General features: G+C 49.6%; 2 protein-coding genes across 2 annotated transcripts; one reads left to right on the top strand and one right to left on the bottom strand.

The window, feature by feature from the left end:
• Positions 1-6,319: 6,319 nt before the first annotated feature.
• Positions 6,320-9,533, bottom strand: LOC107324591 (uncharacterized). The gene is made up of 5 exons (XM_085514887.1): positions 8,994-9,533; positions 8,708-8,793; positions 8,100-8,212; positions 7,532-7,643; positions 6,320-7,232 (listed from the first exon to the last, which is right to left on the bottom strand). Exons 1-5 carry the CDS (start codon positions 9,318-9,320, stop codon positions 6,320-6,322), a joined length of 1,551 nt encoding a protein of 516 aa, XP_085371013.1. The 5' UTR covers positions 9,321-9,533.
• An 8,501-nt stretch (positions 9,534-18,034) lies between these two features.
• LOC146758616 (olfactory receptor 14C36-like) lies at positions 18,035-19,237 on the top strand. The gene has a single exon (XM_085514599.1). It carries the CDS (start codon positions 18,041-18,043, stop codon positions 19,004-19,006), a length of 966 nt encoding a protein of 321 aa, XP_085370725.1. The 5' UTR covers positions 18,035-18,040; the 3' UTR covers positions 19,007-19,237.
• The last annotated feature ends 2,985 nt before the right edge of the window (positions 19,238-22,222 follow it).

Genomic DNA, 22,222 nt, shown 5'->3' on the forward strand with positions numbered 1-22,222 from the left:
GATTTTTATCTCTAAATGTTGGCATGTTCCTTCACTACCGATACCAGAGTCAGTCCCATAAGTTGGAGGTGTACAACCTGAGGGACCCCAACTAATTGTTATATATTCATCTCGTCCCCCCCCTGGCAGAAATCCCAGTGAAACCGTTTCACAACCCCAGTATCCACAATAATATTCCCCTGGGTAATTACAATAACTTTTCCCTGGATTTGATGCTGGGCAAGCATAGATTGCCTTGCGATTCATGCATGGTTGTGTTGGTACTAGGTCACATACTTGACTTTTAAGGATGGGAGCGCCTGGGGTCACGTCTGTGCTTATCACCTTCTGATCTTCCCATCTGATTAGGGACCACTTAAATGGCTCATGTGTCTGTACCTCTGTACCCCAACCCTCATTAATGAGACTTAATATTATTATCAATTGAGCTAGTTTTAGATAGGCAGTTTTCCCACTGCAGTTGTGAGTCTTTAATTGTTCGGGGGAGTTATTTCCAGTCTTGGGGTATCTTCTGGATCCTAAATCTTTGGATTCATTCATAATGGAGCAGACCCCTCCACATGTTTTATCTCCTCTGCCTCGCCCATCGACTCGGTTGCCTCGAGCCATGGGGTGTATAATCTTCTCGGCAGCAAGAGTATTCTTCAGGAGGGGCTGGTTTTGCTTCCCTTTTAAGTGGGTCTTTGGGGTACTGCACCCTATTCTTTTTCCCACTGGTTATACACTTAAGTGATGCTGGTAAGGATCCAAATTCACCCCCAGGTTTACCCCCTTCTATTAAAATTTCCACGGCCACTCTGAAGGCTAATAACCAATTTGTGTATCCCTGTTTTTGCAGTGGGTCCACTACCTTTCTAAAACATATCCCAACAGTTGCATTCACAATAGTCAAAATATTCCCTTCTACATATTCATGTTCTCATTTTCCTTGACGGAGGGTTTCGTGACAGTTTTACTTTCAAATCACCCGCTGGACTAGTGACTCTCCATTCGTGATTTTGTACTGGACCCTTAACACGACTAGCATGTGTCCATCCTTTTTCAGCAGTTCTGATGGCAGTATTGGTAGTCAATAATACCAGATAGGGACCTTCCCAGCGAGGCTGCAGTGTGGTTTCTCTCCAGGTCTTTATCAGAACCCAATCTCCAGGCTTTATCTGATGGAGGGTAATGTCAAGAGAGGGTCTTTGAGTCAATTGTCCCTTTTTCCACAATTCCTGTTTATACTTCATTAATTCCATGATATAAGCTTGAATGTTCTTATCTAACACCCCCGGGTGATCTTTAGGGGTTCCTGCATCATATGGCATCCCGTATAACATTTCGAAGGGGGATATTCCTATATCGGCCCGGGGTTGGGCCCTAAGGTTTAAGAGGGCAAGGGGAATGCATTTTATCCATGAGAGCTTAGTTTCTAGTGTTAATTTGGCCAATTGCTTTTTTAGTTCCCCATTCATTCTCTCTACTCGCCCTGAACTCTGTGGGTGCCAGGGAGTATGTTCTTCCCATTTTATTCCCAAGGCTTCAGCTACAAACTGTGTTTTGAGCAGAGCCTGGCCTATCGGTGTATCGGGATCCAATCCTGAATATAGTTGTAAATTCTTGCGTAACCTTTCTAGCCATTCAGTGGGTGTTTCCTCCTTCTTTTGTCTCTCATTAAAAGCTTTATTGATATTTTGACCTCTTGGGACCGCCTCCCTAATGCCCTGGATAATAATAGTCCGTAGGTCCTGCATGTGAGTCCTATGATTCTGGTTCTGATGGTCCCAATGAGGATTTTGTAGAGGCCACTTATCATCTGCAGCAGGCCCATGGGCATGTTGGGCATCCCAAATGCGCATCCCCGCACGCCTAATCATGCCTTTTTCTTCCACTGTAAATAATATACTTAAAATAGACTGTAGTTCCTCCCAAGTGTAAATATTTGGCCCTAAGAATTGATCTACTCTGTCCGCCACCCCCAGGGGATCTTCCAGTATGTTGCCCATTTCTTTCTTAAAATCTCTAACATCCCCTGAATTTAAGGGCACTGATATAAACCCCATCTGAGGTTGTGGACCTCCCATGGGCATTTCTCTTAAAGGGTAGAGGTTATTTTGTCGTGTCACAAGCCCTCCCCCTTCTATCTTTTGTACTTCTCCCTCTCTCGAATCCATCTGCCCATGATCCAACTGAGGAGGAGAAGGTAGGGGAATTGCTGGTGGTAAAGCATATGGTGGGGGTCCCACTAAGGCCTCCTCTTCCCTTCGAGGCTTACGTTTTTCGACATCTTTTTCTGTTCGTGTCAAATTAAAAATGGGGACTCCTAAACCCTCCGGGCGAGTGACCCATACTGCTGCATAGTCACTTTCTTCTTGATTGAAAGGGGTTTTGGAGTTTACCCAAAAATTTAATTGCTGTTGTACCCAATCTTCATTAGAACCATACTTAGGCCACCATACTGCCGGGCCAATTTGTTGTCCGCTCCAAATTTCTACACAATAATAAATCATCTTTGCCTTATCTTTATTTCTTGTTCCTGGATAGTGCGTCCAGGCACTTAGCATGAACCCTAGAGGTGAGTCCTTAGGAATGGATGGTCGTTTAGAAGGGGCGGATGGTTTAGTTTTACACTGCCCCATCTCGTTCTTTACTTCTTGCTCTCTTGTTTTGTTCAACGTCTGTAGCTCCCCCTAGTGCCCGTAGCTCTAGGATGCGATCTTATACTATCCCTCCCTAGTGCCCGTAGCTCTAGGGGTACGATCTTATACTATCCCTCCCTAGTGCCCGTAGCTCTAGGGGAATATCTGATAGTAATCCTCCCTAGTGCCCGTAGCCCTAGGGGTTGTGGTGGTGAAAGGGTCCCGCTTATACCCTGTACCCACCCTTCGGCGTGCCCTCACTCAGTGTTGCGTTCACTCACTTCCCCCAGGTCGTGGCCCACGCCCTCGTGGGCAATGGGAACCGCACTACTGTGGGGTCCGCACTCGCTTGGGTTGATGCCGGCTACCGGCTCCCCTCTCACTCACACACAACACTCGTCACACGCCGGATTCCCGACCCAGACCGGACTATACTCACCTGTCCTGCGTCTTCGTCCGGACTTTCGTGCACGAAATTTAAAGGGTTAACCGGTTTTTCCTTGCCTTTGTGTTTTAAATTTCGGATCGTCGGCGGGAGTAGGGCGGGAGGATAGGAGCCGAGGCCGCCTATTTAGGCGGGGCGCCCCCTCAGGCTCCTTATACCTACGCCAGTATTCCCATCCGAGTCACGGCACCAAATTGTCATCAATTTATAAGCAATACGCCAATGAGTCAACGATATTCCAATCAGAAAATTTTATTAATTGTAGCGGGTAAAACAAAAAGGCAATTCAGCGCTGGACGACAGGGGGATTATCGTTCCTCCAACTGCCGCGCCGTCCCGTCCCTTGCAACTTCTTTTGTATTGTCCATCCCGAGCGTATTGTCCTTTAATTGGTCGGTCGTGATCGTGCGACTTGGTGTGTCGTTCCTTGGTTGGTCCTTCCGTGGAACTTTGTATCCATCGGGGCGCGCTTTGCCTGTAACTATGCAGAGTACACACTCTACCCATAAAATTAGAGTGTTCTGCAACCCTTGTGGCCTCCATATTCCACCATCATATCCCGGTCCTAATGAACAAGCACTCCACCACAATGCTACCACATCCCGGTCTTAATGAGCAAACATTTTATCACACCGAGGCTCCTTGTCAGGATAGAGGCCTGTTGTCCGGCCTGTGGGGCCTGGGTTACCTTGCATTCCCTTAGCATAGTTAGTGAAATAAGTTTTCCTCCTTAGATGGTTGCTGCTGCTCTCTGTTTCCTTGTGCCCATCTCCCATCTCCCTACCCCTTTCCCTTTTCCCTTCCCATTTGTCGGGGGCCAGGGGCCCCACGGCCCTACTGCCCCTCCTCCCCTACCCCTGGCATGGGTAGATTGATCCAGATAAGTCCAGGACAGAGATGTGTGTGTTTCTGAAATCTCTGTTCCACGTGGTTGCCATGCGACAGATGGCAGCAGAGGGGCACTCTGACCAACTGCTGTCTGACACGGAAGCGTGTCTGAATTAAAGGTGTGGGACTGAACTCCTGTGTGCACAAAACATGGTACCCGCTGACATCCTTTGTGCCCTGGGGACAGTGCTGGCCTTTCTGACTGTGGCTGTGGCTTTAGGGCCTGAAGCTGGTGCCGGCCTGTCTGGCTGTGGATTTAAGCCCCATGGCCGGTGTCAGCCTCTCTTGTTGTGGTTTTCCACCCCAGGGCTGGTGCCTGTCCCTCCAGACGTGTTTTTATGTCCCAGGGCCAGTGCTGGCCTGTGGGGCTGTGGTGGGAATGCAATGTTTTTTTCTGCATTAGAGTTTGAACAGGGCAATTAGCAGCATGTTTTAGAAATACAGTTGCTGAATTATGGGATCAATTCTTCCTTGCCAAACTGCAATCATTTTTAAATGTGCCAAACAGAACAGAAAGAGTATTACGGACTAGAAAAGCTTATTGTAAGGCTGTTCTGTTAGGATAGGAGACTCCCAGCAGAAGAAGACAGTTTTCACAAACAACAAAGCCAGGGCCTCCAACAAGGCTGGACTGCCTCGCTGTGTGAGAAGGTCGGCACACAGCAGGCAGGCAGCACGATACTCCCCTCTACCCTCCTCCTGTGCTTGTCTGTATGCAAGGACCAGCATACTGACTTTTGGAATCAAACTTCATCAGCACCAAGTAGCTGTAAAGCAGGTATGTTTAATGAGCAATCCTCACACACCTTGGTGCAAGGGAGATGGCTGCACCTCACTTGCACCCCATTAGAAGAAAGTGTGCTACAGATGTAGGCTGAACTAATACATCTTCAGTAGCTGGCAGGAATTGGGATACATATTCATGACATTCCTGAGACCCCATTAGCATGCAGTCCCTCCCCCCTTGTGCACGCGTGGTGAGTCGTGGGGGTGGTGGTGGGATGAAGGCTTGACCCTGCAGGAGGGGCACCCCCCAGACTGGTTCCAGTTTGCCCTGTGGCATCCAGTCACCTCACTGTTCTCGGGCTGTTGCATCCTTATCTTTATGGCCTTCATCCCCCTTGTTATTCCAGACCCAGTGTCTGCACTCCCCATTCTTCTTTTACCGGACTATCTTTTCACTCCCCTGTCCCAGTTTCTGTGACAGTTTCTTTCTCTCCCTCACTGTGGGGCCCTTCTCTCATCCTTCACATCAGGTAGATGGAGCTGCAAGATTTGAGGTGGTTCAAATAGACTTGGACTGGCAGAACACGGGTGAATTATTTCTAGCTCGATGAGCCAATGAGAGACCTCAGGCCATCAAGGAAGAGATGCAACATGCAAGTGGGGTAGAGACCCAGGAGTGTGCTTAACTATGGACACTATTGTGCAGGTGATTCGTGACTGTAAAACATGTGCCATGATTAAATAAGCCAAGAGGATGAACCCTCTCTGGGGGGAAGGACGATGGCAAAAGGATAAATATGGGGAGGTGTGGCAGGTTGATGATATCACCTTGCCACGATCTCGCAATGGTGTTATGTGCTTACCATGGTGGAGGCAGCCACTGGGTGACTTGAAACAGACGCAGTACCCCATGCTACCACCCAAACCACTGAGTGGGATTATCGTATCCCCTACCATGCACCAGCTTCTGGTAAGATTGGATGATACAATGGGTTGTTGACAGCTATGTTGAAAGCAAAGGGTGGTGGAACACTGAAGCACTGGGAGAAGCATTGGGCAGAAGCCACTTGGTTGGTCAATACTAGAGGATCTGTCAATCGTGACTGTCCTAGCCAATCCAACCCCCTGCATACTGTAGAGGGAGACAAGGTCCCTGCAGTGCATGTAAAATCGTGTTGGGAAAAGCAGTTTGGGTCCTTCCAGCCTCTGGAAAGGGCAAACCTCTGGGTGGAACTGCTTTTGCCCAGGGAGCTGGGTGCACTCGGTGGGTGCTGCAGAAAGATGGGGATGTTCAGTGTGTACCACAAGGGAATTTGATGCTGGAGGAGAGCAGTCGGTAACTCTGTCTATATATATGTATACAGACCAAAGCGCGTAATGTGTTTTGATTGTTTATTGGTGTGTATATTAAGTATATGTATGTTAAGTATATTTGTGTGTATATTAAGTATACGTATATTAAGTATATGTATGTTATTTTTACGTATATTAAGTACGATGTTGTGATGTTAATGAGCAATAGCAAAAATTAGCAAGCCATGACAGTCTTTATCCCTTGCCTGGAACACTTCCAGCTGTAGGGTTTTGTTCCTAAGCGTCTCCCAGAGGCAAGGGGTCTCGGAAGAGTCCTCACTCTCTCTCATTGTTCCTTTGATTTTCTGCAAGGAGATGGCATGCAGGAATGACACAAATGGGTCTCAATGGCACTAATGGGATTCAGCAGCTGTTTAGCAGCCTCCAGTTGAGTTCTGTCTATCCTGGGCACCCCACGCCCGCATAAGCGTGGGTTGGGTGTTCCCTTCCTGCGGGGTGGGGCTTTGGTCTTTGGAGACTGACTCCTGGGAGACCCCGTTTCGTTCCTTATGGGAGGCAGCAATCTGGGTCTGATGGTGGCAGAGTCCATGGGTGGGCTGGACTCAGCACGAGATGCTGCTGCTGCCATCTCTTCTGTGGGAGACCCCGTTCCTTCCTTTATGGGTGGCAGCAACCCAGATCTGACAACAGAGGGCTCCTCAGGCAGGCTGGGATTGACACGAGATGGTGCTGATGGCATCTCCTCTGTGGGAGACCCTGTTTCATTCCTTATGGGTGGCAGCAATCCATATCTGTTGATGGAGGGCTCCTCGGGCAGGCAGGTCTCACCACAAGATGATGATGCTGCCATTTCCTGGGCTTGTTCCCGCTCTTCCCTGATCTTCCTAAGCCTCTCCATGTTAATTGTCATTGAGTCGTGGGCCAGAAGCCCCAGCCTGGATGGTCTGCATGGGGTCTCCGTGGACGGGCTGGATGTGGCCCTCGAGGAAGTTGTTGGCTCTTGGCTGCAAGCTGTTGTCCGCTTCAAGACCCCATGGTGGTGTGAAGTCTTGGCTTCCGGCAGCTCGGGCAGCGCACCCTCACGCTGGGCTTCCCCTGCTCCTCCTTCTTCACTGAGGAACCTGACCTGTCTTGTTTGGCCCAGCTCTTCTAGGCTCTCTGTTCCTTCCTGGCCCTGCAGCTGGCAGCTCATCGGCTGCTCTGGGGCTTCAGGCGCTGCCCGGATGGGTGGCAGAACTCTGAAAGGACAGAGCGGGAAGGGTCCGCCTGAGTGGCTGATGGCTTTGGGACTGCATCCCACCAGCCTGATCCAGGACCCTGGGCTGTAATGCAGCCTTCCCCACAGACAGCTGACCGGCTGCCCCGGGGCTCTCTGGTGATGTGGAGAGGGGCCAGCCCTGTGAACTGGGGGGATCCTAGCATCCCTGTCCCAGCACACTCAGGCGGCCACAAACAAGCAGCGACCCTTTGGCATTAGGGAATGGGCTCTCGTTGGGTCACCCCTATGCACAGCCCAGGCCACAGCCTCCAGCCTCACCTTTTGGCAATGCTCTCCCTCTGCAGTGCGTTCCTTATCCTTCGCAGCTGCCCTCTATCGAGACTTGCAGTGCTCAGGTGTCTGATGAAGGTTGGAGTGTTGTCAGTTCTCACTGCAGTTGGGAAGGAAGAGGAGATTTGCTGTCAAGGCTTTAGATCGCTAACAAGCAGCACTCAGGCCTGTTCCCAGAACCCGTCCTGAAACCATCTCTGTCCCCACTCCTCCTCTCTGCAGTTCAACTCTGTTTTGGGGCTTCAGGATGGACGTTATCTTTGGGAAAGAGGAGCTGGCTGGTGACAATAAGGCAGCAGGGTGACTTTTGGGGTCCCTGTCCTTCCACTGCGGGAGGGCAGGGCCTGAGATCCCCACATCCTCCTGCCATAGCCAGGGATGGGGATAGCCAGCACTTTCGTTTTGGACAGGCCAACCAGAACCTAAGGGGAAGAGGCCGTGCTGAGCTGTCACGAAGGTTTGATGTGCATCAGAGCCCTGGGCTGATGGTCAGCAAGGGACTGCCCACCTCTGGTTGGTTGCCCGTGCCGTGGAAAGGAGCTGGAAGCCACTTTACCTTTCTTGCCCTTGGAAAGAGGTGGCAAAGTTGGTTTCCCTGCCCCAGAGAAGCTCCTGGAGGACTTGCGGTGTATCAGGGGCGGCGGTTTGGGGACCAACTCCATTTGAAACCTGTAAGTGAGGAGGAGGCAGTGAGCGGCGTGATGCAGCCCAACAGCAATCCTTGCTGCTCTCTCTGCTTGTTTGCTCACAGGCACGTTTTCATGCTGCATGAAGGCTTTCTAAAGCTGTTAGCAGGGTCACTTGGGATAGGAGGAGGGGAAACAGCTTCAGGCAGAAAGAGGGAAGACTGGCTTTGGATGGGAGGAAGAAGGTTTTGGCTGAAGGGTGGTGAGGCACTGGGATGTCTTGCCCAGAGAGGTGCTGGGTGCCCAGACAGTTATTCAAGTCCTGGCTGGACCAGGCTCAGAGCGACCTCATCTGGAGGTAGGTGTCCCTGTTCCCCGCAGGGTGATGGGACCGGGTGCCCTTTTCGGGTTCCTTCCTGCTCCAATCGTTCTGTGATTCTCTGGCACATCCTCCTGGGCAGGACACTGATGGACACGAGGCACAAGCGCTACGGAATGAGAGCTGAGCAGCTGCATCAAGCAGCAGAAAAATACTCACTTGGGTAAGACGATAAGGCAGCCAGAGAACACCAGGGAAGCCACCGGTGTCACACGGGACACCCCCATGTCCAGCAGCGAGGGGGCCTGCAGGGGAGGAACAGGGAGGTTGTGGGACATCCTGGTCATGGCTGAGGCACTGGGGACACGAGGAGCCTGAGGCAGGGAGAGCTGCCAGCACCGCAGCACCTGCACAGCTCAAGCAGCTGCCCAGGTCCTGTTGGGCCGTGTGCGGGCTGAGTGAGGCTCACAGCACTGCCCGGGCTATGGAGAAACCTACGGCTCACCTTGCGAACGGCTCTCCTGAAGTTCTCTTTCCCTGACAGCTCCTCCATGAAGTCGTAATAGAACTTCATTTCAAAGGTCAGCCCATCAATGAGGAGCACTCCGACGTCCTTCAGGACAACGGCAACTTTCTCCCCATTCTGCAGGCAGCTGGAGAGCAGGGACACAGTGTTCCGGATAGAAGCCTGTGCTCTCTGCTGGCTCACAGAGGCAGCTGCGGCCACCTGGCTGCACTTCAGGGGCTCCATCTTCCTGTAGGCTGAAAAAATACCAGGGACGGTGTTGATGATACGGTTGCTGTTCCACCTAGAACTGCTTCTAAGGGACATCACTTAGAACGGCCCCGTTTTTGGACGGGCTCCTCAGATAGTCTGCTTCTGAGAAGGGAAGTGGTGGCCCTCTTTGCCCCATCCACAAAGCCAGCAAGGGTTTAATCCCCCCTCCTACCTGACAGGGACTCCCTGCAGGACTTGAGGTGGTGCACAGCTATGAGGTTGCTGGCCAGGTGAAACACGGGCCAGCACAGGGTCACGGTCCTGTCCTCCGTCTTGATCTCCTTGGAGATGATGTCAAAGGAGCCGAAGGTGGGAATCCAGACCCCCTGCAGGGACAAGGCTCCTCCTTGCCAGTGCTGCCCTCCTGGTGCCCAGTGAAGACCCTGATATGATCAGCGACATCCCATGATGATCAATAAATCCCTCAGCAAAGCTACACGCTGTGTGTCTGTGTCCTTGTTCTCATGCTCAGCAGGGACTGCTGGGATCTGTTCCTGCTTGGCTGTGGCCACCTCAACGTGCTGGGAGGCTTCCCCAGCTCCATGCCGTGCGCACTATGTCCTGCACCCCTGTGGGCTTCCCCACGCTCTCTCTCATCACCTGCTCCAAAGTCCTAATGGATGGAGCTCCTCTGCTCTCTTTCAGCTTCTCCATACAATTCCTCCCAAACCCTTCACCCTTTGATGCAGCTCTGCATGGACACAGTGTGACCACATCACCCTCCTTTTAGCCCCTCTCTTACTGCAGCCATTTGTCTGCTTTAGGCCTCTTGCCTCAGTGCCCCAACCCCATTACCCAAAGCAAAGTCTGCATATCCCCTCCCATGGACACCTCCAATCTCCCGATGACCAACGAAGCCCTCTGATGACCAGTGACATCCCCTCTTGATCAATGGAGCCTTCTGATGGTCACTGAACATCTCTGACAACCAGTGGAGCCCTCCAACAACCAACAAAGCCTTCAGATGACTGCAGTCACCTTCTGCTGGCAAAACAAACCCTCTGATGGGCAGCAGCTTGCTGCTTCGTGTGCAGGGAAGGGAAGGGTGGGAAAGGGAGATGTTGACATCTCCTTGACAGACAGCATGGTTCGCTCATCATAGCATAATGATTTGTTCCTGATTTGATCATAGAATCTGGAGAGCAGTGTGTCTGTTTCTGACTCCCCTGAGAGACACTGCTGTGGTTGAAGAGATGAGGCAGGTGATGATCTGCAGACAAAGCCGTACTGCCTGATGCTGCTGTTGATCAGGTAGTAGGGAGCGTTCAAAAGGCTGCCTGCCTCCAAATGATGCATGATAGAAAGCTGCAGCCATACAGTGAATCACCCGTTGATCCTGAGAGGATGACTCCTTTCATCAGGGGGCTTCCAGAATCACTGAAACCCATAGGCATACAACTGCCAGGGAAGATACAGGCTGTGTCCCAGGGAGAAAGAACCCGGGCAGTGTTAGAACGAACTATAATGTCCAAAAATCTGCAGTCAGGATACAAAGTATGGACATGGGTGGAGGTTGCCCGAGAGTTAATTAACTGTGGGAGAAAATACAGGCCGGTGATTTCTTCCACCAGTTAATCTGAGCCGAGGGGAGTGAGGTTTGCAGCAGTCAGCCTTGCCCCTGTGCCACCCAGCCCAAAGCTCAGTGGGGCTGGAGGGGTTTCATTTGCACTAAGAGCAGGTAGGTGAAATATAAACATAATTGTCTCTGGACACTGGGCTGTCAAGAGGGCATTCCACGAGATTTGATGGAGGGATTACCCACAGTCAGGTTACAGAAATCAGTTAATTGGTGGCCAGAACAAAAGCTCAAAAAGCTCAAGGAAAGCTGCTGCCTTCGCCCCCCTCCAGCCCAAGGTGGGGGGAGGGCAGTGAAAGGTGGATGTATCAGAAAGTATACAACAAAAGGAGAAGATCCTCGATTTAACACCTTCTGTCCCAAGGCCTCACCCACCACCCTTGCCATTTGCCCCTGTGAGACACCATCCAGTTGCCGAGAAGCCAGGGAAACACTTCTCTCCCTGGCCAGCCTGTGTGGATTGATCCAGCCAACCTGAGGCCAGCTTCCCTAAGCTTAATGAAATCCCTTAACAAATACCCTTGGAAGGTTAAGGACACCCCCAAAAAGGAATATAAAATTAACACTTGCTGGATTATTCCCTCATTTTAACCATATGAACAAATCCCCCAAAGGGCAAGTTGGGGTCTTGTTTTATTTCACAGAAGATCCCCGTGGGACCTTGATTGAACACAGAATGGCTGAGAGCTGCCTTTACCCATTTGTGTTTCGTGACAGAAATACTGAAGATGTGACCGTGCCGGAATACTGAATATACCTCTGTGTCACATGTTCTGTTTGTAATAGTGTTTTGTCTTGATTTGCTGTGGTTGTGGGTTGTGATTTGATATCAGTCCTTGGATCTGCTCAACTCCACCATTGGGCTCAGGGTGTTTTCAGCTCATCCTGTCTTTCTGGTGCTCCCTGCACAGTGACACCATCCCTTCTGAGCCCTTCTGTCACCCCTTTGGTCAAACTGGTGATGATTTGCATGGAACTCCTCCACGGTGCTTCCAAATTGCCAGCCAACTGGGAAATGAGCCAAGGGACCCACCTGATATCTGTTAGGTGTGCTCAGAAAAGAAACGCTTCATAAAGCCCTTTGCACTTACGCTGTTCAGTGTCACGTCAGTCCAGGAGCAGCATCCAAAACGTGGCTGTTGGAAATTGTCTGAGTGTTGGTAAGAGATGTGTGTGTTTGTGGGATTACCCTTGATGGTTCTTACTGTGGGGTATCCTACACACTGCCCTGTGACAAGTTCAGCAGACCGTCACAGTTCTTGAACTTCCAAACCAGCATTTCTATCTCTCAGCATTTGAGCTGGTTTGGAAATGTTCAAGTGGAAAGTTCTTGAGACACTGAATCACCTTTGAGAACACTGCATGGTGTCACGGCGTTATCTAGATCAGTCTCTGTCCATGACAGGGGGGCAGTAGGTCCATGGGACAAACCGCTGACAAATGGGAAGGGAATAAGGGAAAGGGGTAGAGAGATGGGAGCTGGGCTCAGGGAAACAAACAGAGAAGCAGCAACAATCTAAGGAGGAAAACTTATTTTACTAATTACAATTTAATTGAAATTGAGGCTAATAAATCAAGTAAAATAAAAGAGAAAGAGAGAGGTTTCACACTTGCTGCCAGGCAGTGAGAGAGAGAGAGAGCTAGCGTCACTTTCGTGACGTGCTTCCCTCTCTGACCGTGAGATCCTCTGGGAGGTGTAGTTCTTCTCTGTGCTCCACATGATGTTATGATGCGTAATACCAATAGCAAAGATGACAAAACCATGACAAGGACTAGAAGACATACTGAGCAAGTTTGCTGATGATACCAGTTTAGGAGGAGCTGTTGCCTCCACCGAGGGTGGAGAGGACTTGCAGAGAGAAGTGAGTCCCAGTTGGTGCATAAAGCATAACAAGAACAAGCGCCTGATTGTGCACCTGGGCAAGTGCAACCCTGGACATACACACTGACTGGATATGGGACACTGGAGAGAAGTCCGACTGGAAAGGATTGGGGGTCCTGGTCAGCAGCATATTGAATGTGAGTCAGCAGGGTGCCCAGGCAGCCAGGAAGGCCAACAGTCCCCTGGAACACAGGAAACAAGTTATTACTAGGTGGGTGAGGGAAAGGACCATCCCTCTCTTCTCTGCACTGCTGCAACCTCTCCTGGAGCACTGAGTGCACTTCTGGGCACCGCAGAACATAAAGGACGCCAAACTATGTGAGGGTGTGCACGGGAGGGCACTGGAACTGAGAGATCAGAAGTTCAGAGTTTCAGTGGGATTGACTGCTTGTTCAGACTGAGCCCTTCTCACATCCCACATCCTGCAATGAAACACAGGGCACACATGGGACATGAACTTCACAGCATCCTTGCACCCCATGCAGAGCCTGGGATCTTCTGTCCCCATCTTCCATTTAACATCATACAGACCTCCATCCCACTTCCCCAGGAAGGTCCCTGAGCCAACATGAGGGACAGAATCTCCCTGCCAAGGGTCTGGGGATCAGGACTTGGCATCGTAAGGCAAAGGAGGGGTTTCTTAGCATCAGAGCCACCATGCCAGTGCCTTTGCCTGCCTGTAGTCATGGCTTCCAATTATCTTCTCTAACAAGTCCCTTGGGAAGCTTGCTTGTTAATGGCCCTCAGTGGGCCCATTAATACTCCAAGAAACTTCACTGTTACTTCTGACTTTGTCTTGTTGAGCACTTTGTGCAGTCTTCTCTCTGCACTGGAGGTTGATGGACTCAGCAGCAAATGCCCCCTGGGGCTGATTGCAACTTAAAGAGCCCTCCTGTGTCTTGTGCCCTCCTGTCATCCTCTTCAGGTTTTCAGAACTTTTCAGCAAAATGGAGAGGTAAGTGGAGAGAACTTAAACAGGAAGAATCCAGCAGACATTTATTGTCTATTTATAGTTGGGTTTAATCAAGACATTAAAGAAGCACTGTGCGACTAATATCAATCCAGGATGTCCCCAGTGAGTTCTATTCTGTTCCTATGTGTGAACAAAGGCCCTTGTCTACCTCCCCACTCCACTGCAACTCACAGTGACCCCATGGGACTTGCATCACTTTTCCTCACATCACTCTTCTCTGCCGTCACCTGCCTCAGTGTTAAACCTTCTTTGCACCAACGTCCACTGGCTTTCCACAGAGAACCAGCTGCACATGGAAAAGGAAAGTTTTCTCTTTTATTTTGGCCAGCAAATGGAGGGAAATGTGATGCAATTGAATGAACAGTAAAACACAGTGATCATCTGCATGCCATATCCAACCTGCTTCTATTGAGGTTTGTCTTCCACAGGGAATATTTGTACAAGAAATGAGATAGACACAAATAGGATGGGATAGATTGAATCACAGTGAAGGAGTTGTCAACAGAGTCCATCAGACTTTTGAGGAATGGAGCAAATTCCAGTAATCTCCCTGGGATAGATCAGGCAAGTATTTGGGAGGTATCAATTGATAATTGAACAGGACTCCTGACTATTTCACATGTTGAGAAGGATGATCACATTTTCATTGATTTCTATCTTTGTCTTCAACTCTTTTTTTCACTTTTATTGACATTAATGAACATCTTTCAGACTTCGTGCTTTAAAACAAAGAAAGAGAAAGAGAAAAAGGAGGAGAAAAAGAAAAAGGAGAAGAAGAAAAAGAAAAAAAAAAAAAAAAAGGAAAAGAAAAGGAATAGATAGGAAGGGATAGATTGAATCCCAGTGAAGGAGTTGACAACACAGTCCACAACACTTTGGAGAGTTGGAGCAAATTTGAGTAATCCCCCTGAAAGTCAGAAATCAGCCATATAACTGGGAGGTATCTGACTGAAGAAAAAGCAAGGGATGGGGAAATCTGGAGGGCAGTGGCAGGAGCATGTGTACAGATGGCCTGCTGAAAACATGCCCATAACCATGGCCATTTATTTAGGAAAGCTGGAGACACCTGGAGGATGAGGGACATCAAATAGGCAGCAGGGAAGAGCAGTGGTAGATGCCAAGCTTTAGTCACAGGGCATTGATTGGCACTGGCACCACTGTCTGTGTCCCTGATCATGAAGGCATCTGTGTTCTGCAAACACGGTTCTGGAAAACATCATAGTTTCAAGAAAAACAAAACAAAACAAACAAACAAACAAACAAACAAAAACCAGAAAGAAACAAAATCTCATCAAAGACACATATTCACACCTTAAAATGGATCAGGACTCATGAGAATTTCTCATGTTGAGTATGGTTAACACATTTTAATTGACTTTGATCTTTGTCTACAATTATTTGTTTCCGTTTTATTGACATTAATGAATATCTTTTAAGCATACGGCCTCAAAATAAATAAATAAATAAATAAATAAGAAAGAAAGAAAGAAGAGATCCATTTGCATCTTGCGCATGGCCTGATGCCCCTTTGACCTTCACTATTCCCAGCAGACCTTCCATGCCGGAGAGTATGAGATCCAGGAGAGCACCTCTCCTCTTTGGTTCCTCCATGGCTCGGTCAAGAAGCTGCCATCTGTGCTCTCCAGGGATCTGCTGGATGGCACATGCCCTGCTGTGCTGTCCCTGCTGCAGATAATGGAGTGACAAAGGCCACCAAATGGGGCAGAGGGCACCTTCCACTTGCTCTCTCTGATCAGGAAGACAGAAACAGGCACTGTTGGTCTCCTCTGTTTGCCATTTCCATTGTCTCTGACCTGGCTGCTCGTCCATCCCCAGGCAGAGCTCAGTGCACTCTCACAGAGGTCAGTTGCCCTTCCTTGTATCCTCGCCCATCCATCCTAAAGACTCTGTATTCCCCTTGTGCTACAGAGCAGTTGTGGATGCCATTTGACCGTGTTCCTGTGGTCCAAACAAGATCTCAGGCCTGCAGCTCTACCAAGATTTCTAGCTTGTTGTGTGTAGGTGTTTGCATTAGTGCAAAACCACAGAAGTAAACATCCTAATTGGAAAGCATCATTGGACATAGCCTGACCGGAGAGCTCATCTATGGTATCAGTGTGCAGAAGGTGGCACACAGACATTAGACCCATTATGGGTCTTGGAGTTGACATACCAGCAAGGACACTCCTCGGGCATGGCTTTCCTGAAGGCCCTGTGCTGCATTTGCAGCTGTATGTGAGTGTGGTGGAAAAGAACTAACATAACACTAGGCTGCTTCTGATGCCATTCAGCTGAGAGCCCATAGAAAACTGAGGTTTTGTCTGTCAAAGAATAAAGATGTGTGTTAGCTTTGTATTGCCTTGAGCTCCAGAATATGAAGCAGATGGATAGCAGAGAAAGATATGAGTCCTCTTTTGTGAGCTCATCCATTTAGTCAGCTGTGTAACGCTGCATGCTTTGTGGAGATGGGTGGTAAACTCACTTGGGGTCTGTTGTCATTTAGAATGGCCAAGAATACCTCTATCCCCTTTCTGGCCCGCAGCTGATGCTCAGGAAGGAGGTGTCTATCTCAAGGATATCGCACACAGTTTACAAGCACTGGCACACATCCAGGAGCAGCCCAGGCACCTTGGGCATCACCCAGTGTCTGTGTGTGAGCAACTGCCTCCCTGCTGAAGGACTAAGGACTCAGAGCAGGAGCTCACATGCAGGCAACCCCTTGTGCACATCAGATCAGAACCAGAAGAATCTCAGCTCCTATGTGTCCATGGGGAGCAGAATCTCATTTCAGCCCAAGCGTTTATCTTTAGGGATGAGACGCCTGCAATGCTTCAGCTGGATCACTGCCCTGCACAGGGGAAGTCTACCCCTCTCTGTCCTTGTCTGTGTGCCCTTTTTGTTTCATCAAATGATCTCTGGTAGGTCTCCTCTAAGTCTGGAATTAGTCACTGACCACTGGACATCTGGTGGTTAATTCATCAGATTTCAAAGCACAGTCATGATGCTGTTGTCTTTCAGGAGCTGATGGCCAAGAAGATACAGGGACATCTCAGGGGAGACAAGTGGGAAAGATAAACATGACATTCTCTGCTGCTGAGCTGGGCCGGGTTCCTTGGGACACGGGGAGCTCATAAAAGTGAGCAGCGCTGCAGAGAGACAGCTGTGCCTAGGAGCAGCTCTTGTGCACAGCACAGCCTGCAGGTGACAGAAGGAGAGGAGAGAAAGGGGAGAGAGCTTACAGGATGTGAACCGTGTGAACAGGCTGTGAGCTCACTGCAGGAGCATTGCACACAGACCATGACAAGGTAAGTCTCACTGCAGCCTATGCAGCTGCTTTTCATAGAGGGTTAACCAAAGCCGGGACATCCCGTAGCAGATCTGGCTGCAGGCTCTGCATGTTTCTTTACTGTGGAAAAAGCCTTCTGCTTTAACTGAGGGTTTCCGTGCTGCAGCGTCAGAGCACAGCCCTGAGTGCTGCGTGTCCCAGCACGGCTGCAGGCTGTGCAGCCGGGGCTGCAGGCGGGTGCCCAGGGCTGTCCTGCAGAGCAGGGTCCCTGCTGTGCCCCAGGGGCTGTGTGCCGGGTATGGGACTCTGCCGCCTGCCAGGCTCAGCACTCAGCCTGCCCGGGGAGCTGCCCAGGGTGCTGCAGGGAGACGGGTGGGGGGAAGGAGCCCCCCGGCAGGGCTTGTGCTGCCACAGCTGCTGCCTGGGGCAGGGGGATCACAGCTCCACTGCACAACAGGGTGTTTGTAGGGGTGCTTTGCAGGAGGAGAACCAAGGCAGAGATTTTCCATTTCCTGCTCTGAGTGAAGGGAAGAGGATTAGGGGGCAGAAATCTAAAAGGGGCTGTCAACTTTGAATACGGCTCTGAGACTCCGCAGTTTCGGGAACTCCCCATGCACTGGTTATTTTGTGGATAGTCACACAAGTTGTGCTTTCAGCCTCTCATTCCTAAAAGGATGCAGTCAGTTTCAGTGATAGTTGATTTCTGCAGACATTAATAGTTCACTTGTCCTGTAAACAGGCTGATTTCTCTGAGACGATTTGACATGCACAGATGCTGGGGTTGGGGTCTCAAGGAGCAGCTGCAGCAAAGAGGAAAATATCCAGGAGGATGGGATATGATTAGGATATGAGAAGAAAGTAAGAGCTCCCTAATATTCTACTCTTTAAGGGATGGTTCATATTCATGAAAATAACTTCAAATTCTGGAGTTTAATGATCATTTTCCAAAGGGAAAGGAAAATTATTATAGTATAGCAGGAGGAGTGTGTCTGAGAGTGGTCTGGATTTGTCATTATTTTCTGCACTCTGAGCAGGACTCCAAGCCCAACAACAGCAGATGCCCAACAGCAGCTCCATCAGCGAGTTCCTCCTGCTGCCGTTGGCAGACACGCGGCAGCTGCAGCTCCTGCACTTCTGGCTCTTCCTGGGCATCTACCTGGCTGCCCTCCTGGGCAACGGCCTCATCAGCACAGCCGTAGCCTGCGACCGCCGCCTGCACACCCCCATGTACTTCTTCCTCCTCAACCTGGCCTTCCTCAACCTGGGCAGCATCTCCACCACTCTCCCCAAAGCCATGGCCAACGCCCTCTGGGACACCAGAGCCATCTCCAATGCAGGATGTGCTGCACAGGTCTTTTTCGTAGTCTTCTTCATCTCAGCAGAGTATTCTCTTCTCACCATCATGTCCTATGACCGCTACGTTGCCATCTGCAAGCCCCTGCACTACGGGACCTTGATGGACAGCAGAGCTTGTGCCACCATGGCAGCAGCTGCCTGGGGCACTGGGGTTCTCAATTCCCTGCTGCACACTGCCATTACGTTTTCACTGCCTCTGTGCCAAGGCAATGTTGTGAACCAGTTTTTCTGTGAAATCCCCCAGATCCTCAAGCTCTCCTGCTCAGGCTCCTACATCAGGGAAGTTGTGTTTCTCATTTTTATTATCAGTTTATGCTTTGGGTGCTTTGTTTTCATAGTGGTGTCCTATGTGCAGATCTTCCTTGCTGTCCTGAGGATGCCCTCTGAGCAGGGACGGCACAAAGCCTTCTCCACGTGCCTCCCTCACCTGGCTGTGGTCTCCCTATTTCTCAGCACTGCCTTTTTTGCCTACCTGAAGCCCCCCTCATTCTCCTCCCCATCCATGGATTTGATGGTGGCATTTCTTTACTCAGTGATGCCTCCAGTAGTGAACCCCCTCATCTACAGTATGAGGAGCCAGGAGGTCAAGGATGCAGTGAGGAAAGTGATAACTAAATGTGTTTCAATAGCATTGAACTGCCCATCTTTTAAAATTCATGACTTGTAATGCAGCTTTTTAATGAATCAAGCTCTCTTTTATTGTTTATTTTGTGCCATTTTATATGTGTAATTTATTCTTATTCTTTTAAAAATTGTATTGTAATGCTTTTCATTACAAAGTCATTTCTGAAATCAATTCCTGTTCATCTTGTACCTTTGTAGTGTAGCCCAGACATGCTGTATATAGCGAAACATGCTCTCTGTGAACCATAACATAATAAAGGTCATGCAGTCACTCTGACTGTCCTCCTTCAGGTGAGACATTTCTGGGGCTGTTAGGGTCAGATGTTCTCAGAAACCCACAGTCCAGCAGGAAGCACACAGCTGTTCATCAGACTGTGCAATGACTTCATCCTCCAACAGATCAACAAATGATGGGCCATCCCTGCGCTTCTGGCTGGGGTCTGTGTTTTCAGGCTCACATCTGACGGTGCCTCTGAGTGTCCAGCAGCAGCAGCTGGTTTGTACGTTGGTTGTCAGATCCCTTCTTCCTCATTCCCTGTTAGACCCTTCACTGGAAAAGTTCTTGAATGTTTGTTATCATGTCAGAAGTTTCCAAGCTTCCTTCAGGGCTTCTTCCATTTTGTACACAGAGGTGGTCACAGCCTCCAGGATGTTCTGTGGAAGAGGAACTGTGCACAAAGCTCTGATAGGTCCTACAGGAGAAATTCCAGAGCATAGGGATGTAGGTAGAAAGCTGCCAATAATGAGATGACTGACATGAGGTGGTCAGGAGAAGCCTGGAGAACAGAGATGGGAGTCTGAAGCTAAGGAAAGTGATCCTACATGCCCTGCTCGTAAGTATCTGCACCAGAGAAGGTGGTCCACCGTTACCACTGCTGAAAAACACCTCCCACTGATGCACTCTGCTCACAGACACAGTTTGGTCTCCAGAGGCATTCAGCAAACATTGCTGAATGTTAACGAGTGCAACCTTTTTCTTCTTGGAGGAATTCAATGGCACACATTTGCTTTATGTGCACATCCATGTCAGAAGGCATTCTGTCAGACTGCCCCTCTGCTGTCATCTGTCATATGGCAGCAACACGTAATGGGAAGTTGGTTGGAAGGTTCACATTCCATGCAGAAGCAAAGGATCTCCTCAGGGAGCAGCTCACAGCTGCCACTGCTCTCCTCGCAGCGGCGGTGCTCTGACACAGTGGTGCAGAGCCCGGAACATTGGGGCTGCAACCCGCAGAACCAATGGTGGCCACCAGGGGGCGCAGCGACCCATTACACAGAATCACAGAATGACCGGGTTGGAAGGAACCTCAAGGATCATGTAGTTCCAACCCCCCTTCCTAGCAGGGCCACCAAACATACACATTTACTAGATCAGGTTGCCCAGGGCCCCGTCCAACCTGGTCTTGAACACCTCCAAGGACGGGGCATCCACAACCTCCCTGGGCAGCTTGTTCCAGGACCTAACCACTCTTCTAGTAAAGAACTTTCCCCTAACATCCAACCTAAATCTTCCCTCTTTCAACTTAAAACCATTCCCCCTAGTCCTGCTATTATCAGCCCTTTCGAAGAGTTTACTCCCCTCCTGGGAGTAAGTTCCCTTCAGGTACTGAAAGGCTGCAATGAGGTCACCCCGCAACCTTCTCTTCTCCAGGCTGAACAAACCCAACTCCCTCAGCCTGTCCTCATAGGGGAGGTGCTCCAGCCCCCTGATCATCTTCGTGGCCCTCCTCTGGACCCTTTCCAAAATCTCCATGTCTTTCTTGTACTGAGGGCTCCACACCTGGACACAGTACAACAGATGGGGCCTCACAAGAGCAGAGTAGAGAGGGACGATCACCTCCCTATCCCTGCTGACCACCCCTCTCCTGATGGAGCCCAGGATCCCATTTGCTTTCCAGGCTGCCAGAGAAATCTAGGAATCTAAGAAACAGAGTCCAACCATCCTACAAACCTAAGAAAAGGAAAAATAAAGAATCCTACAAAGGAAGAATCCTATGTGCTGGAATTTCTACATTCATACAGCTCTAGAATCCTAGAAATCTAGAATTGGAGAAACAACATCAAATATGAGAATCCTACTATCGTGATGGAACCTGAATGTCCTAGAATCCCAGAATCATCTTGGTACGAGAAGACCTCTGAGGTCATCAAGTGCAACCAAGAACATGCTGTACCATGGAAGTCCCTACACCCGTTCCCCAGCACCACAAGTTCAGGGCCCAGCAGGGTGCTGGATGACATGTCACAGATACGGGTTCAGCGGTGGACTTGACAGCTCTGAGTTAACAGTTAGTTGACCTGAGAGGTCATTTCTAACCTAAATAATGCCGTGATGGGTAGATCACTGCAGGGGAGGCTGTTGTCTGAGCAGCCTGAGAACTCAGACCATGTCACATTTCACTTGTTCAGTGTTTGACTGTTTCAAAAGCCTGAGTATTTCTTTTTAGATGTCATCAATCCAGCCAAGGGGTTTTCCTGAGGAGAACCTTTCACATGAAATTGCTATCAAGTTTCATCCACCTGCTTTGTATTGATCTCAAAGACAGTCTGTACCTCACCTCAGTCTCGATTCCTCACTAATGGCAGCACAGAAAATTGATTGGTTCTTTCCAAAAGAACACCAGAGTAGGGATAATGACACGTTACATTTAAATGTAGTGAATGAGGCAGCACTGATCAGCTCTGACAAATACTGCGCAGAGTTGAATCAGCCCAAAGGAAACTCTTCCAGCTGGCTGCTCTCTGGGCAATTTCCAACGTAAACATTCAAGTGCTCTTCTCATAGATGACCCACAGCAGCTCTCCTGTTTATGGGAAATGCCCTGTGAAAGCTGTGACCAGCTGGCTGTTCTGTCAGATGAAGCACTTCAAATTGGCATATCATGTTTCCTTGTAGAATCTTTGAGTTGTTTGCAGTTCTAAGCCATTTATCAGCTCTCTATTATTTCTTTCCTTTCATCCAGATACAGCAAGACTCACTTTCTCTGAAGCCATGACAGGAGGCTGGATCATCACAGGAACAAAACCCATAGGACACCTTTGTTCTGCTGAAGCTCAGGCACACAGCCCAGTGACTTCAGAACCTATTCAGTTGCCTTCAGCCAATTTTCACCCCCAGCCTTGGATTCCATGCCTGCATGTCCTAATGGCAAACTGTCCTCATGGACAGAGGCAGCACTACTGCGATCTCAGACATGCAATGCAGATTTCTGGATGTAACATGGGGACTTCTGTTCTTGGCTATGTAAAGACAGCAGAA

This window comes from Coturnix japonica, chromosome 13 (assembly GCF_054131305.1).
Source record: "Coturnix japonica strain WE chromosome 13, WE-NBRP24, whole genome shotgun sequence".
Taxonomy (NCBI): domain Eukaryota; kingdom Metazoa; phylum Chordata; class Aves; order Galliformes; family Phasianidae; genus Coturnix; species Coturnix japonica.

Excerpts from the sequence above, each read along its gene's own strand:
- LOC146758616 (XM_085514599.1), top strand. The coding sequence starts at position 18,041 with ATGCCCAACAGCAGCTCCATCAGCGAGTTCCTCCTGCTGCCGTTGGCA.
- LOC107324591 (XM_085514887.1), bottom strand. The coding sequence starts at position 9,320 with ATGTCCCTTAGAAGCAGTTCTAGGTGGAACAGCAACCGTATCATCAAC. Across the intron at positions 8,794-8,993 it reads TCAGGAGAGCCGTTCGCAAG|GCCCCCTCGCTGCTGGACAT; the intron begins GTGAGCCGTAGG and ends CCTCCCCTGCAG. Across the intron at positions 8,213-8,707 it reads TGCCTTATCGTCTTACCCAA|GTTTCAAATGGAGTTGGTCC; the intron begins GTGAGTATTTTT and ends CCTCACTTACAG.